Source organism: Petaurus breviceps, unplaced genomic scaffold (genome assembly GCF_028583685.1).
Source record: "Petaurus breviceps papuanus isolate PSGF00001 unplaced genomic scaffold, PetGlider_PUasm1.0 118, whole genome shotgun sequence".
Classification (NCBI taxonomy): Eukaryota; Metazoa; Chordata; class Mammalia; order Diprotodontia; family Petauridae; genus Petaurus; species Petaurus breviceps.
Genome location: NW_027185616.1, coordinates 22293398 through 22310040, shown reverse-complemented (window position 1 = coordinate 22310040; position 16643 = coordinate 22293398). Strand labels below are relative to the sequence as shown.

General features: G+C 41.4%; 1 protein-coding gene across 1 annotated transcript in view; it reads left to right on the top strand.

Annotated features, from left to right (window-relative positions):
* Positions 1-16643, top strand: part of TRPM3 (transient receptor potential cation channel subfamily M member 3) — a 732143-nt gene that overhangs the window by 605878 nt on the left and 109622 nt on the right. The window contains 3 exon segments of the mRNA XM_069087002.1: positions 905-1194; positions 9073-9301; positions 10776-10943. Coding sequence (XP_068943103.1) covers positions 905-1194; positions 9073-9301; positions 10776-10943 — 687 coding nt within the window.

Sequence of the window (16643 nt, the reverse complement as noted above, 5' to 3'; positions counted from 1 at the left end):
TTCAATTTGGGGTTTTTTCTATTCAGTGAGGATAGAGCTTATTTATTCATATGCAAGCATATAACATGGAGGTGTTAACTTACTAATTAAAATATGCTTAAATAGTATTTTTAGGTTGGTAGTACTCTATAGGTTGTGTTTGTCCTTTGTTTTTGAAGAGGACCATGACATCAGGGAAATGATGACATGATTTGCAGTTGACTTAAATTTGAGTGAGAGAGGGCTGTGCAAGGTCACCAGCCTCTCTTTCTCCTCTAGGGCCATCTGGGTCCAGTGGCCAGATATTCATCAGGATGATTGGAGATGACCCAGGATGCAATGGGAGACCCTGGTCCTTTTAGGCTAAGACCTTTTCAGGTTCTCACTTTGAGTGAGGTAATTGCCCATGCAGTGAATAGGTCTCTTAAAGAAATGAGTCAAGGGAAGGCCCCTTTAATTTAAAAAAAAAATCAAACTGGGAGGGGAAGACCTTCGGGATTGCTGGTCAAAAGAGAAACAGTTACATTCACTCTGAACCAGGAAGACCCAAAATATAGCCATTAAGGGGTGTTAAGGTAGAGGTAAGGTAAAAAAGTAACAGAATACTACATAGTCAAAGAGTAGAAAATGAATGACTAAGAAGATTTAGTTAATTAAATCCAGTAGAATCAAACAACAGGAAATAAAGACAGAGAAGTAAAAAAGAAGAGAAAGAATGTTCCTTGTGATTGACATAGAGAAAAAAGAAGAGAAGAGGATTAAATGATGTAATATTAACAGAATTTTTGAACACAGGAAGTTGAAGCAGGGAGAAAATAACATTTTTAAACAGTACTGTTCCTTCCCCCCACCCCCCTAAAAAAATCCAGAATGAAATCCAGCTCACCATTATCTCAAACTACATTTTATTTATCTTGATTTATAGGATGATGTTCCCTTGAGAAGAGGAAGAAAGACCACCAAAAAGAGAGAAGAAGAAGTGGACATTGATTTGGATGACCCTGAGATCAACCACTTCCCTTTCCCTTTCCATGAGCTCATGGTGTGGGCTGTCCTGATGAAGCGGCAGAAGATGGCCTTATTCTTCTGGCAGCACGGGGAAGAGGCCATGGCCAAAGCACTGGTAGCCTGTAAACTGTGCAAAGCTATGGCTCACGAGGCATCGGAAAATGACATGGTGGATGACATCTCCCAGGAGCTGAACCACAACTCCAGGTAGGCTCATCTGGCTACAGTGACAGAGGAAAGCATGGCTCTAAGGGAGCAGAGCTCCTCAGGTTGCCCAAAGTGAGCTTCACTTGAGTTGGTTTCAACTACTAAATCTCTGTGAAAAGGAAATGGATTCTTAGGGGCCAGTCACACCAAGCTGGCCCAGAGAAAATCTGAGGAATTGGAGACAAAGCTCCACAAGATGAACAAATAAAATATACGGTAATATTAAATGGTAAAAATATATTCCTCGTCTATGCAGTTTGCTAATTACTAGGAATGCAAATTCCAAACACAAATGTATTCTTTAGAAGGATATTCACTTTTTACCTTTGACAGTAAAACAATCCCTAGTGCTGTTCTAACCGTAATGTTCCTTTTTAAAAAAAAAAATAGATTTTTATTGATAGCCTTTGTTTTTACATCACCCGGACTTCCTTCCCCCTTATAATAATTTTTGAAAAGAAAGAAAAATATGAGGGGACAAAAAACTGATCAACACTTTGAAATACTCTGATATGCAGCATTCAATACCCTAATTTCTGCAAAATGGAGGAGAGCCTTCTCATCCCTCTTATTTAGATCCAAGCTTGTTCTATAATTTTAGAGCATTTCTGTTTCAATTCTTTATGGTTGGTGATCTCATTTACATTGCTGTAATAATTCTATATGTTGTTTTCTTTTTTTTGGAGGGGGGAGGGCAGGGCGATTGGGGTGAAGTGACACGGCTAGTAAGTGTTAAGTGTCTGAGGCTGAATTTGATCTCAGGTCCTCCTGACTCCAGGGCTGGTGCTTTATTCACTGTGCTACCTAACTGCCCCTATATGTTGTTTTCTTGACTCTGCTTACTTCACTTAACTTAGTTCATGTAAGTTTTCCCACATTTCTCTGTATTCATCATACTTATTTTTTATAGCACAGTAATATTCCAATACATTCATGTATAATCCCTTTAGCCATTCTTCATTCCATGGAAATCTACTTGATTGTTGCTGTTGATATTGTGGTAAATATAGAACTTTTATTTTTGTCAATGACCTCCCTGAAGTATATGTCTATCAGTGGAAACTCTAGGTCAAAGTACCAGTAGGGATATTTTAGTCACTTTTCTTTGCATAACTTCAAACTGCTTTCCAGAATGGTTATACCAATTCATGGGTTAGCCAACATGATCTTTTGACCTAGTAATCCAATCAGAGCAATTCATACTCCCATTCTCTACCACTAAGGAAGAGACAATAGAATGCTAGGCTTGGAGAGAGGAAGACCTGAGCTTAAATTCCAACTATGACATTTACTAACTGTATAACCCTGGGCAAGTTATAGAACTTCTCTAAGCCTCAGTTCCCTCATCAATGAAATAAGATTGAACTAGATGTCCTTCAAAGCCTCTTCCAGGTCTAATTCTGGTGTGAGGCCAAAATGGGAGGTTCCAATGAAAGTTAGAATTATAAGGGATCTGGAATGTTTCTACCACCAAACTCTTAACTGTTTGTTTGTTTGTTTGTTTTAATAAGCATCATTTGAAGACTTCTAACTGCAAAGAAACAGCAATTTGGAGACTAGAGAAGCTTCAATTTTGCCATTGTAGGCAGAAAATAAACATGGTTGCTGGTAAAATAGCTGAAAAGGTTTTGAGAAACTAGGGAAAAAAACACCAAAATTAAAGGTGAAGCGGGATAAGTTGCCCAGGTGGTCGCCATTAACCACTTCTTTTTAAAATTGTCGTTCTGTTCTTTTTAATACATCACTCTACTCCCCCACTCAGTCAATAAATACTCATTAAGCACCTATTCTATGTCAAGCATGGAAGGCAAAAGACCACAGCCTAATGAGAGAGGTAAAAAGCAAACCATGTGTAAACAAGCGACTTACAGGATACATTATAAACAGTCAACAAAGGAAAGGCACTAGAATTGAGAAAGAGAATTCCAGGCATGAGGGACAACTGGTGAAAATGCCCAGAATCAGGAGATAAAGTGTCAGCAAAGAGATCAATGTCACTGTATTGAAGGGGGCAAAAGGGAGTGAGGGTGGTAATAAGACTGACCCCCAATAGAGGTCCTCAAGCAAAACAATTCAGTGTCTTGACCATTTGTAAAAACGTCTGTCTCATTCTGCATCTCTACTGCCTCGATGGCATGCTTCACCATCAGTTTTCTGAAGTCATGACTGCTCCCTGCACTGATCAGTCATTATCAGTTCCCCTTACCTAAAGCCTGCTGCTGGGGCAGCTGGGTGGTGCAGCGAATAGAGCATCGGCCCTGGAGTCAGGAGGACCTGAGTTCAAAATCGGCCTCAGACACTTGACACTTACTAGTTGTGTGACCTTGGGCAGGTCACTTAGCCCCAATTTCCTTGCCTGCCCCCCTCCAGAAAATAAATAAAGCCTGCCTGCCAACCAGCAGTCAGTGCATTGAGGATAAAATGAGGGTCACTACCACAAATAATTCTCCCAATGAAACAGTGACAAAAGAAACAACTTACCCCCTGCTTCTCCTAAACTCCCTTCCTTCTGATCGTATCATGCATCCTTTATCAGACTAGATTTCTCACCAGAACCCTATCCTGCCTCCTAGAAGCCTGGCATCGGGCACCACAGTCCTCTGTCTGTTTTAGCTCTCAACACAGAAGCTGGTCCCTTAATATGCAAATGAATATTTTTATGGAGATGATGGCTGGGTCAAGCCCCAGAGCAAAGATTTCGGGAAGCATCCCAGGAGCTGGCTGCTCGGTCGGATTTCTTGGATCTACTCATAAGGGCCAGCCAAGTCTCCAGAGCAAAGCAGGATTTGGAGATTTGCAGCTTTGCCTCATTTTGGTTAGGCTAGTCTTTGGAAGAAAAGGTCTTTTTTATCTCAGCAGCCATCCAGAGCCCTTGACTCTGTTCTTTGTACAATCTCAGAGTGTAGCAGCAGCAGCATGAAAAGGGAACCCTATGGGCTGAAAACATTGGAAGCTTTTCTAACTTCAGAAAAAGAACACCACCATCCCATCAAAGGGAAGAATGAAAACTGAAGCCAAGACCCTAGGTTAATCTCAACCAAGTCCCCAGTTCCCAAATGAAAAACTTAAGTATAAGGGTCAAGCTTGTTCCTCTGTTCTGCTCCTGACTATTCACAAATAAATATGTTTCTCAGGTTCAAGGCTATGAGCCCTAGTCTCATAATAAACTACCAATCTACAAGTGACTTTTTCCCCCAAGAAAAGCTCCATTCCTAAGTACATTTAAACTAACAGGGCCCCAAAACAGTAACCTGCCCTTCTGGGAAATACATATGACAGGTTAGTCTTGCTCTGAGTCAGTGACCTTGGGTATGACCCATGAAAATCACACAGCCAGAGCAGAATGAGTGGGTCATCCATAGTTTCTGGGACAGGGTCCAATGATGCTGGAAGTAGTCCCACTGCAACTACAATCCAGGCTTACTGTCAAAACACTAGACAGCTTCAATCCACTAATGCAATAGCTGTATGGAAAGAATAATTATTAACAGGTGGGGTATATCTGCCGGTACCTCTAATCCCTGACCTTAGATGACTGAGTATTACCTCTCCCCTAGTTTGTGGTGACTGAGTGATTATTGTTCCCTTCGGCTGTCTGGATTGAGAACTGCCTTGCTAATAGTACCAGCTCCCTAAACTCTATTACTCTCAGCCAAACATGGATGGATGGTCTCTACTCTCACAACAGCCTAATGATTGACGAACAACGGTGTAGGGGGACATGAACCTGCCAAACTGAGTGTATGTCCAACAATGCCACATGACATTGGGCATCTAACCAAGTGAGGTGTCAGTCCATTAGCACTAGCATTGGGAATCTGGATAGTTGATGCAAAAATTATTTTTAAAGTCAAGGCAATAGCTCAGATAGGAGACACTGAAACAGAGTTAACAAAATATAGAGTAGGGGAAAGGTCAGCCATCTGATTTAGAGACAGAAAACCTGTATTCAAATATCGGCTCTACCATGTACGTCCTTGGGCAAGTAGCCTGATCTCTCTCAGCCTTGATTCCCTCGTCTGTAAAATGAGATTTACCATCCGTAAAATTAAACAGTTCCTAATGTGCATTTCATCTCCAGAGCCCTATATCCTCTAGAGGGAAAAGTTTTTTTTCCCCCCAACTAAAAAGAGAAAGGATCAAGTAGTCTTGTCTTGAACTATTGTCTTCCTGCCTCAATACCTAATTTCCTTGTTCCCCCATTAGACTATGAGGTTCTTGAGAGCGAGGACTTGTCCTTTGCCTTTCTTTGTAACCCCAAGGGCGTGGCACAGTGCCCAACACAGTGGCGATTAATAAATGTCTTCTGACTGACATATGGCTCAGTTACATAGCACTTTTAAAGCATGCTAAGTTCTGGTAATACAAAGAAGGGCAAAAACGGCTGCCCTGTTTTTTACCCTGAACACACAGTTCACATTCTGACGGGAAAGACCACATGCAAACGACCGTGTATGTATACAGGGTAAATTGGCAGTAATCTTGTGGGAAGTCACTTACACTGAGGAGAGAGGGGCAATTGGAGAAGACTTCCTGCAGAAAGTAGAATCTGAGCAAAGTTTGGAAGGAAGGGTGAGGTGAGGAGGGAAAACATTCCAAGCATGAGGGACATCCAGTAAAAACTGTAAGAGTCCAAATGATGGAATCCTAATAAAGCTGCCCCTAGCCCCAGTATTCTAACTTCATTACAGGCCTGGCCCCACTGAACAGCAGGCCCACTGTACCTACCTAGCCCCCATCCCCACCCCTGACAACGTCCTGACTTCTTCATCTATGCCTCACTGCTCACTGGAACAACAAGTCTATCCCTGAACTCTTAGCTCCCACAGAAACAGCAGGTGTGTCCATGATCCCATGAAGGGATCCCAGCCACTGCCTCTGCCTGGTCACTGCCCCAAGAACCATTTCCACAGAAACAGGTGTGTTCTTGTATTCAATCACAATCACATCATCCATCTAGCCCAAGACAGGACCACAATACCCAACTATCCGTCTTGACCAGACAAGACCACAATAGCTAGCCAACTGGAGGGCAGCATGATCGGAATGTTTAACCACCAAACCATAGATGGGACCCCTCCTTCATTACCTAATCCCTTAAACTCCTGCCTTTTTGATATTAATCATATTGTTATATTCTATGTATATTTTGATTATATAATTTCATCTTTACCCTATAAAAGTCCATCTTGTTTTCTCTGAAGTTGCTGGTCCCTCTTGGAACTTAGCCCGCTTCATGAGAGGTGCCAATCTCAACAAAGGCCTATAGTTGGATTAGAGGGGGTCTGAGTCTGAGTTCTTGCAGACAGTTTCACCACAACAGTTTTTAGGTGGGCAGAACCCCCACTGCAACAAAAAGATGGGAGTATTAGTTGTGAAGAACAAGAGGGTCAATGTTGTTGAATTATAGCATATATGGAAAGGAGTTAAAGCATAAGAAGGGGCCAAGTGGTGAAGGATTTTTAAACATAAACAGTGGTTTGTTGGGGGAGGTTTATTTGATCCTGGAGGAAACAGAGAGCCACTGGAGTCTGAGTAGGGGAGTCACATGGTTAGACCTACACTTTTTGAGAGTTATATGGAAGATGGAATGGGGTCAGGAGACCAGCTGGAAGGCTTTTGCAATAGCTCAGGCATGAAGGGATGAGAACCTTGACCAAGGTGGTGACGGTGTCAGAGGAGAGGACATAAATCAGAGACATAAATAGGGCTCTGCAAACACACCTCAATTGATGCTTAAAATACTCACAGATGTGGATGGGCTGTTTCTAGATGATGAAGAATTCAGGTCTCAAGGTCAGCACAGCCTAAAATGACCTGTGGAGGAGGTAGGGGTAGAGAATGATTTTAGATCTTATGAGATCTTATCATTTTATAGAGGGGAAAACTGAGGCTGAGAGGGGTAGAAAAAACTTGCCAGGGATCACACAGCTCACAAGTATCTGAGTGCAGATTTGAATTCCAAGTCTATTCCAACTCTGTCTCCTTCACCCCCAGTGTCTTTCCCATGCCAGCCCATCAGAAGAACCTTCCCCATCTCCCCATTAGCACTACTACTGCAACCAGCAGAAATCACAGGAAATTAAACAAATTGAAGCTCTTCCAGATAAGTGAAAACCTTCCTTATTCTTAAGGATTTCCAGGAGAAAGATCCTACCACTTTCCTCAGTTAACCACTCTAGTTTCATCATCGAAACATTCTTACCTAGGTCTCTTATGGTTCAGTTTAATATCCATTCTGTCTTGTTGGAGATCAGTAGTAAAGACCATTCCTTGCATGATTGTACATTCCCTCTATCTTAAACTCCAAGGATCTATGATTTCACTAGTGTGATAACTCCTTACCTCCTACTAATATAGATCACAACCCCTCTGTACCTTAGTCTATGGCAGGGGTAGGGAACCTGCAGCCTCGTGGCCACGTGTAGCCTTCTAGGTCCTCTGGTGCGGCCTTTTGACTGAGTCCAAGTTGACAGAACAAATCCTTTTATTAAGGGATTTGTTCTGTAACGTTTGGATTTGGTCAAAGAGCCACACTTGAGGACCTAGAAGGCCACATGTGGCCTCAAGGCCCATCCCTGTTCCCCCATCCCTGGTCCATGGTCTTTGTGAGTTTCAGTGGTTAAAAAAATATTATCATCACCATTGTTCTGTAACTTACTGGTTGAAGAGCCACTCCAAATGTAAATAGGCTTGTTCTTCAAAGATAAAGATCCAGTCTATCACTGGGTCCATATCAAAAGTTTTTTAGCTTGCTGGAAATATGAGATAGCTAAATGGTATAATAGATAGAACACTTGACTTGTAATATAGAAGACCTTAATTCAAATACTGCCTTGGACATTTATTAGATGTGTGTGACCTTGGACAAGTCCCTTAACTTGTCTGAATCTTAGTTTCCTCATCTATAAAATGGAGGTGATAATAGCATTTATTTCATAGGTTTGTTGTGAGGATCAAACAAAAGAATATAACTTCCTAAGCCTTCAAATGCTATATAAATGCTGGCTTTTATTTATTTCTATCTATTGTAATAGTTTTTAAGAACCTAGGGTCACTTCCCCACTGCAGTGTGGAGTCTACTTCTGGGCAGAATAATCCAAATTCCTTTTAATCTTTTTTTTTTGAAGGGGTAAAGACAAGGCAATTGGGGTTAAGTGACTTGCCCAAGGTCACACAGCTAGTTTTTGTATTAAGTGTCTGAGGCCAGATTTGAACTCAGGTCCTCCTAACTCCAGGGCCGGTGCTCTATTCACTGTGCCACCTGGCTGCCTCTAAATTCCTTTTAATCTTGATAATGATAACATTTAGTTAGTACTTTAAGGTTTGTAAACCTGTAAGATATGCTGTCTTATTTGTTCTTCACAATGACCTGGTGAGGTAGTTACCATTATCATCTCTATCTTAAATGAGAACAAGACAATTGGGGTTAAGTGACTTGCCCAAGGTCACACAGTTAGTAAGTGCCAAGTGTCTGAGGCTGGATTTGAACTCAGGTCCTCCTGACTCAGGTATGGTCGACTCTAGATCATCTCTCAGATACCTTTGTACTCTTAACTCTAACCTGAAGGAGAGTATAAATCATAGAACTGGAAGGAGAGGATAAATCACTGAACATGGAACCTTTGAGATCACTTAATTTAACTCCTTTATTTTACAGATGAGATAATTGAGGCCAAAAACCACAAATATGGCCAAGTTGGGACTTGAACCCCAAGTGTCCTGACTCCCAATCCAGTGATTTTTTCCCATAATGCTGCTGCAGCCCAGCAGCCATTTTTGAGGTCTACCCTGGTTTCCATTTCTTATCACCTCTCCCTATCCCCTCCTCAATCCTCCTATTACCTGAGAGATTCCTGATCACCTTGTCCATTGCAGGGACTTCGGACAGTTGGCTGTGGAGCTGTTGGACCAGTCCTACAAGCAGGATGAGCAGCTGGCGATGAAATTGCTGACCTACGAGCTAAAGAATTGGAGTAATGCCACATGCCTGCAGCTCGCCGTGGCCGCCAAGCACCGAGACTTCATCGCTCACACCTGCAGCCAGATGCTACTCACGGATATGTGGATGGGCCGGCTCCGGATGAGAAAGAATTCAGGACTCAAGGTCAGCACAGCCTGAAATGGCCTGTGGAGGAGGTGGGGGCTGAGAATGATTGTAGCTCTTACAAGCCTGGTCTATGATAGGACTGGGATACTCTGTGCTGTAGGACGCTCCATGTGCTTGAGGTGGCCATTCTCTGGCTTCAGTGATAAAGAAAGTCTCGTTCCCTAGGAGTGATGTCACAGCAGGACCATTCTCTACTCAGCTAACCTCTCATAGCTCATGGCAAGGCCTAATGCTTTCCTTCTTTGGCAAAAAGGAAACCTGGAATTTGTTAAACTGTGCTCAAAGATGAGGAAAAATAGTAAAAGGAGGAAGGAAAAAAATGTCAGGAAGGGGGCAAAGAGATGAAAGACCAAAAAGAAGGCATAATAATCCTTAACAGCTTTAGAATCTGGGATTCCAGCATGACTAACTACACTGAAGCTTACCTCTATGTTATCTATGAAACTGGGTTCACAAAGCAAAGTCAATTTATACATATATTTAAAAGACACTAACTGCTTAGGAAAGAGAACCTGGTTTTTGGAAAAGCTGGGTTCAAATCCCAGTTCAATTTAACCATGTGAAAATGGATTTTGGCAAATTAATTTCCTTCTCTGTGCCTCAGTGATAAAATGAAGGGATCAGATGAAATTAATTTCAGTTTTAAAATTCTGTGTGCACATATCTCATGTATAGTACAGGAAGCCAGCTACACTTATGGTATAAACCATGGTATGTTTAAGCCAATTGAAGGAAGTAAACTGTTTTCAACAACACCCTTCACCCCAAACCACCTTAGGGAGATTCACTTGCATGACCAAAATTGGTAAGCAAATGCAAGTGTCTTTTATCTTTTTAAACAGTACTAGGAAGCTCTTTGACAAAAATATGATTAGCCATTATAACTGCTTTATATTCCATCATAGAGCTGGAAAGGACTTTAGCAATCATGGAATCCAACACTTTTTTTGTAAATGAAAAACATTGAGGCTCAGAGAAGTGAAGTGAACTTTTCTTTGAATTATGTTAAAATATATGTTGATGAATGCAGCCTCCTTGAGAGTAGGAACTGTTTGATTTTTCCCTTTGTATCTTCTATGCTAGCCTAGAATATAGTAAACACTTAATAAATGCTCATTGACTGATTTGACTGAATGATGCCAGAGTGGGAGGTGGGTCCATTTTCCTTTCTGTCCAGGCCAAGAACGTGTTCATTTTTTCCCCTCTCTACCCAAATGGAATAATTAACGTTTGCTTGTTGGTAAAATTATTTTCAATTCTCCCACCACAATGAAAAGTTTTAACCTCACTTGCATAACATTTCCCTACTGAGCTGCAAATGATTCCCTTAGTATCAGAGTGGTCAGTCATTCATACTTCCATTCACACACATGCACAAAGCATTAGGCCCTATTTCCTCTGACACTAAGCAGCCACCATCATCTTAATCTGTTAAATGTGATTATTATTATTATCATTATCATTGCTTTAGGTAATTCTAGGAATTCTACTTCCTCCTTCAATTCTCAGCTTGGAGTTCAAGAACAAAGATGACATGCCTTACATGTCTCAGGCCCATGAGATCCACCTTCAAGAGAAGGAGCCTGAGGAGCCAGAGAAGCCTGTGAAGGAAAAAGATGAAGAGGACATGGAGCTAACAGTAAGAAAAGCCGCTTAGGGTGGGAAATGACCGTTCCTGCTTTCTTTGGGGCTGCAGAGGAGCTAAGGTCTAAGGTTTGTGATCCGATATTAAAATTAGAAGCCTGAGACACTTTCCTTCCAGACATCAAAAGAAAATCTGCTGCTGTAGTATATCAAGGGAGGCCAGGGTGGTGCACTAGACAGCATCCTGACTTTGCTCAGGATCCCTGGGTTCAAATCCTGATTCTCACTTACTAGCTGAGTGACCTTGGGTAAGGTTTCCTTTATTTCTCTGGTTCTTCCTCCATCTCCCCATTTGTAAAATGAGGGAGTTGAATTAGCTGACCTCTAAGGTCCTTTCCAGCTCAGAAACTCTTCAGTTGGGCTGAGAGCCATAGGAGAGAGAAGGAAATTCAAGAACCTAGCACCCCAAGTCTTCTAAGCGCACAGCACACAGGGGCAGTGAGGTAAGGAAATGACCTCAGTGTGTTCAGGAAAACCTTCTAAATTTGGTGAGCATCTAGCATCACTTGGCTTCATTCGGCAGGTACTGCTCTGCTAATCAGAGCCTTCTTAGCCTTCATCTTTTGGGGAGATTCAGGTTTGCAAATGCAAGACTAATTGAATTTTGTGGTTTCTATGGTTGGCTTTTATTAGCTTTTCTCTAAGTACAATTATCCCCGAACAAATGTTTTATGCTGCAGGCTGGATCAGGCATCTGGGGAGGGGACAGCCTCCTACAACACCCACTTTGACAGTGTGACATTCCCTGGAACTTATCCAAGGGCTAAAAATATTATTCTGTCTACTGTGGGGAGGGGGGGACAAAGGCTTTCTTTGTATTTTTGGAGACACTGAGCTGGAGCCATAAAGACTTCCTTAATCCCCTGCTCCCATCTAGTAGAGTACTGTCATTGCCCAAAAGGGATTTTCTCACTTATAGAGGGAGGAGGGGATGCGAGGGGCCAAAGCTACCACTCTCTTTAAAATGGGACGATAATAGTACTCACAGGGCTGTATGAAGATCAAATGAGATAACATATGCCTCTGAACCAACCTCCTTTTACAGATGAGGAAATTAAAGGATATGGTAACATATGGTAGGTCACACAGGTAGTATGCAACACAGGAATGAATGGACCCCATTCCTCTGACTCCCACTGGAAATCAACTGACTTGGTGACATACTTCCCATTAAAATAGTTCCCTCTCGATTAATCACTGACAGCTTCTGATGCTTTGGTAGAGGTTTTACTAAAGTCCAATAAATTCATAGAGAAGTAGTGTGGTATAATGGCTAGAAGACTGACCTTACAGTCAGGAAGAATTAGGAACAAGTCAATCCACCAATAAACATATATGCCTACTGTGTGCTAAGTACTAGGGATACAAAAAAAGGCCAAGTCCCTTCCCTCAAGGAGCTTACAATCGAATGAGGGAGAAAACATGCAAAAACAAGCAAACAATATATATGGGATAAATGGGAAATAAGTAACAAAGGTGTTCCAGAATTAAAGACTTCTGCAAAAGATGGTATTTAAGTAAGGACTTAAAGTAAGCCATGGAAATCAGTAGGTGGAACTGAGCAGAAACATTCCAGACGTGGAAGACAGCAAGAGAAAGTGCCCAGAGCTGAAAGATAAATTATCTTGTTTGTGGAACAGCTGAGAGGTCAGTGTTATTGGATTAAGGAGTAGATGGTGAAGAGTAATGTAGGAGGGGGTTAGGCTATGAAAGGCTTTGAATTCCAAACACAGCATTTTATTCCTGGAGGCAATAGGGAACCTGAAGTTTGTTGAGCAGGACGGTGACATGATTGGAATGGTGGTAGTAATCAAGTTGTGAGGTGATGAGGTTTACATTAGAGTGGTAGTGGTGTCAGAGGAGAGAAGGGGGCATATTTGAGAAACTGACCACAAGTTGGACATGGGGGGTGAGACAGTGAAGAATCCAGGTTGACTCTTGGGTCGTGAACATGAGGAACGATGAGGATGGAGTTGCCCTCAACAATAATAGAGAACAGAGGCAGGGGGGGGGGGCTACTTAGGGAGAAGGATAGTGAGTTCTGTTTTGGATATGTTAAGCTTAAGATGTCTAGTTCCAAGATATGTGTAAGGCAGCTATCCTGCCTTTAAGCATACTAGCTATGTGACCCTGGGCAAGTCAATAAAACTCTCAGAGCTGCTCCCGTCCCACCCCCAACTCTCTAAGTCAAGGAGTTAAGAGTGGAGTGAGTTGTCATATCTCCGCCCTGGAAATTTCCACCAGTGAAATCATAGGTCTAGACAAAAAGAGGGAGAAACGGATATCAGAAAGGCAGTGGAGTAAAGAGAACAGAAGGCAGACCTCAGAAAAGCCTAGATAAGTTCTGTCTCATGATATACGCTACCTGTAGGACCCAGAACACGTGTTCCAGCAGTCTGCTAAGATCACAAGTTACGGATGAGTTGCTGATCTTCCTTGGTGGAGGCAGTTGCCCTATGCCAATGGAAAAAGATTATAGACAGACATATCTAGACATAGATACACTTTGAATTTATTGAAATTTACACAGATGTGTATACATGCACATATACATACATATGGCACATATATATCTATGTATGACATTTTCATTGGTATAATGCTTTCTGTGTGGCAGGTTCTATGCTAAGTGCTTTACAACCTTTCTCTCATTTGATCCTCACAACCCTGGGAGGTAGATGCTATTGTGACCTTCATCTTGAAAATGAGAAGTCAAGTGACTTGCCCAGGATCACACAGCTAGTAAGTGTCTAAGGCTGGATTTGAACTTGGTTATTCCTGACTCCAGGCCCAGCACTCTGTCTGCTGTACCACCTAGCTCCCTTAAATTCCAGACTAAAACTCAAAAGTACTTCATCTTCTACTATAGACGTGAGCCCTGCATTGAAGTCTGGGAGGTATTTTGCTTATAAATCATGTATCATGTCTCTTTAAGCTGTAAGGAATTTAAAAAAAAAAACCATCTTGCCTTCAGGCAGATGTGGGGTTATTTCTTGTAAGGCCCAGAAAAATTAAATTTCCCAAGGTAACACTGATGTTTTTGATCAGCCATCCACTATCCACTTAATACTTTTCTCACTATATCCTGTACGCAGCTCGTTTGAACATGTTTGTTGGCTTATTGTCTTCTCGTGAGATTGTGAGCTCCTTGACAGCAAGCAGTCTTTTGCCTCTTTTTGCATCCCTAATGCCTGGTACATAGTAGGTGCTTAATAAATGCTAAATGACTGCCTCACCGGTAGTACAAAGGAATGACAAGTTCTCACCTTCTTTATGAAGTGAATATTTCCATTGAGATCTCATTGAAGGTCTTGGGTTCAGGAAAAGAAATGCAAGGAAAGGAAATGCTATTTTAATTGTCAGTTGGGACCTTCAAGTCTTGGGGTCATATACTAAAGTCACTTGGTCGGACAGAATTGTCTGTACTCTAGTTCTCTAGCCCTGTACCATTAAGCATTTTTGTCAGTGACTTGGATGAAGGAACAGATAGTCTGTTTATATTTATGTGTGTATGAACATATATACATATGTGTGTATGTCTATAAGTATGTATGATATATGTATATGTATGTAGAAATATATACACATATATGCATGCACATAATAGTCTGTGATAGCTAGATTTAATAGCTAACATAAGAATAGGAAATGTCATGTACTCTAGGACAGGATTAACAGATTTTCACAGGCCCAGTCTAATCAAATGAAACTTCATGGGTATAAATGTAAAGTCCTCCACTAGAATCAAAAACTCAATTGTTCATGTATGGAGTCAAACAACAGTTCAAATGAAAATTTGCCAAGGACTTTAAAAAGTACCTATTTAACAAATAAGATAATGTAAATTATTTCCTTTGCAATATGCTGTAAAAATGTGAGTTATTACAAAAGTACCTACTAAACACATTTGGAAAATAAATGACGTGAGAGGAAGACTTCAGTCAGACATAAGGAAAAGCTTCCTAACCATTACCACCAACCTCAGGTGGGGTGAGCTGCCTTGGGAGGTAGGGAGTTTCTTACTTATGTCAGCCCAGACTCCTGCTCTGATACAAAGCTAACCAAAGGACCTAAGAGGTTCCATCTAACTCTGAGATTTTAAGAACTTTTAAGCAAGAAGATATTCATTATACCACTGCCTGGTAAGTGATAGAAACCCACTGTGTTGAGTATGAGTGCTGTATATACAGGATTATAGGACAGCTAGGTGGCACAGTGAATGGAGTATTGGCCTCAGAGTCAGAAAGACTCATCTTCCTGAGTTCAAATCTGGCCTAAGACACTTATTAGCTGTGTGACCCTGAGCAAGTCACTTAACCCTGTTTGCCTCAGTTTCTTCATTTGTAAAATGAGCTGGAGAAGGAAAAGGCAAACCATTGTGGCATCTTTGCCAAGAAAAACCCAAATAGGGTCAACAAAGAGTTGGACGCTACTGAAACGATTGAACAATGTGTATGAGTACTAATACCTTGGCCTTCTCACAGTGAGACTGAGGCCTTCCTGAATCAGAGGCTAATATTCTTTCTACCACACCACTGTGCCAGTGTCCAGCCTGAAACACGTAACATCTATGTGACCCTGAGAAAAACACTTACTCTCTCTATTCCCATAAAAGTTGCATAGAAGGAGGATTGGCAGAGGATGTTATTTACAGGGCTCCCTACACTGATGAAATCACAGACCTAAAACAAAACAAAAACTTCAAAGCCTGGAATATCAATTTTTATACTTAAGTGTAAGGACATAACTCAAGAAATATATAGTAGAAGCTACTGTTTTCTTATAACTGGGAACCTGAAAGATGATCTAGTCATTTCTAGTCACCAGGGTTGCTCATAAAGATCTGATTCTGTGGACAATTGTGGGACACATGTAGTGAACCCCTGGAAAAATACATTATTCTTGCACAGGGAGATCACATTATTACCCAAAATTCAATCTTAGGGAAAAATAGCATCTGTCATTGAACTGTTGTGCTGAACAATCTCAGCCAAACAAAAAGAATACCACTGGAAGTTCCTACCTAAGTGAATCTCGGATACAAGTTTTTCTTGGGCAGAAATAATACAGCAAAGGGAAATAAATTCGTAGATTGGTGAAATCTGCATTGGAAACCCCAGATAGGTTAGTTAGAATAGTTAGACACAACTGAAAAATGACTGAACAACAACACATTGAGCCTCAGGGTTTGTAAAATGGTCTGTGTGTGTTTTAATTCTCACAACAGCCCTGTGAGTTAGGTATTGTTAGAACAGCTACCACTTAAATTTTAGACAGGTAGGCATAGAGTGCCTCACTTGGAGTCAAGAAAACCAAATAAGCCTCATCAGCCTCAGATACTTACTAGTTGTGTGTCCCTGGGCAAGTCATTTAGCCTCTATTTGCCTCAGTTTCCTCATCTGTAAATGGGAAAATAATAGCGCCTACCTCTCAGAGTTGTTGTGAAGATAAAATGAGATAATATTTGTAAATTTCTTAGCTCAGCGGTTGGCACACAGTAAACTGCTATATCTTTGCTGTTTGGTCATCTCAGTCATGACCAACTCTTCATGACCCCATTTGGGATTTTCTTGGCTGAGATAACGTGGAGGGGTTTGCCATTTCCTTCTCCAGCTCATTATACAGATGAGGAAACTGAGGCAAACAGGGTTAAGGGACTTTCCCAGGATCACATAGGTAGTAACTATCTGAGGCA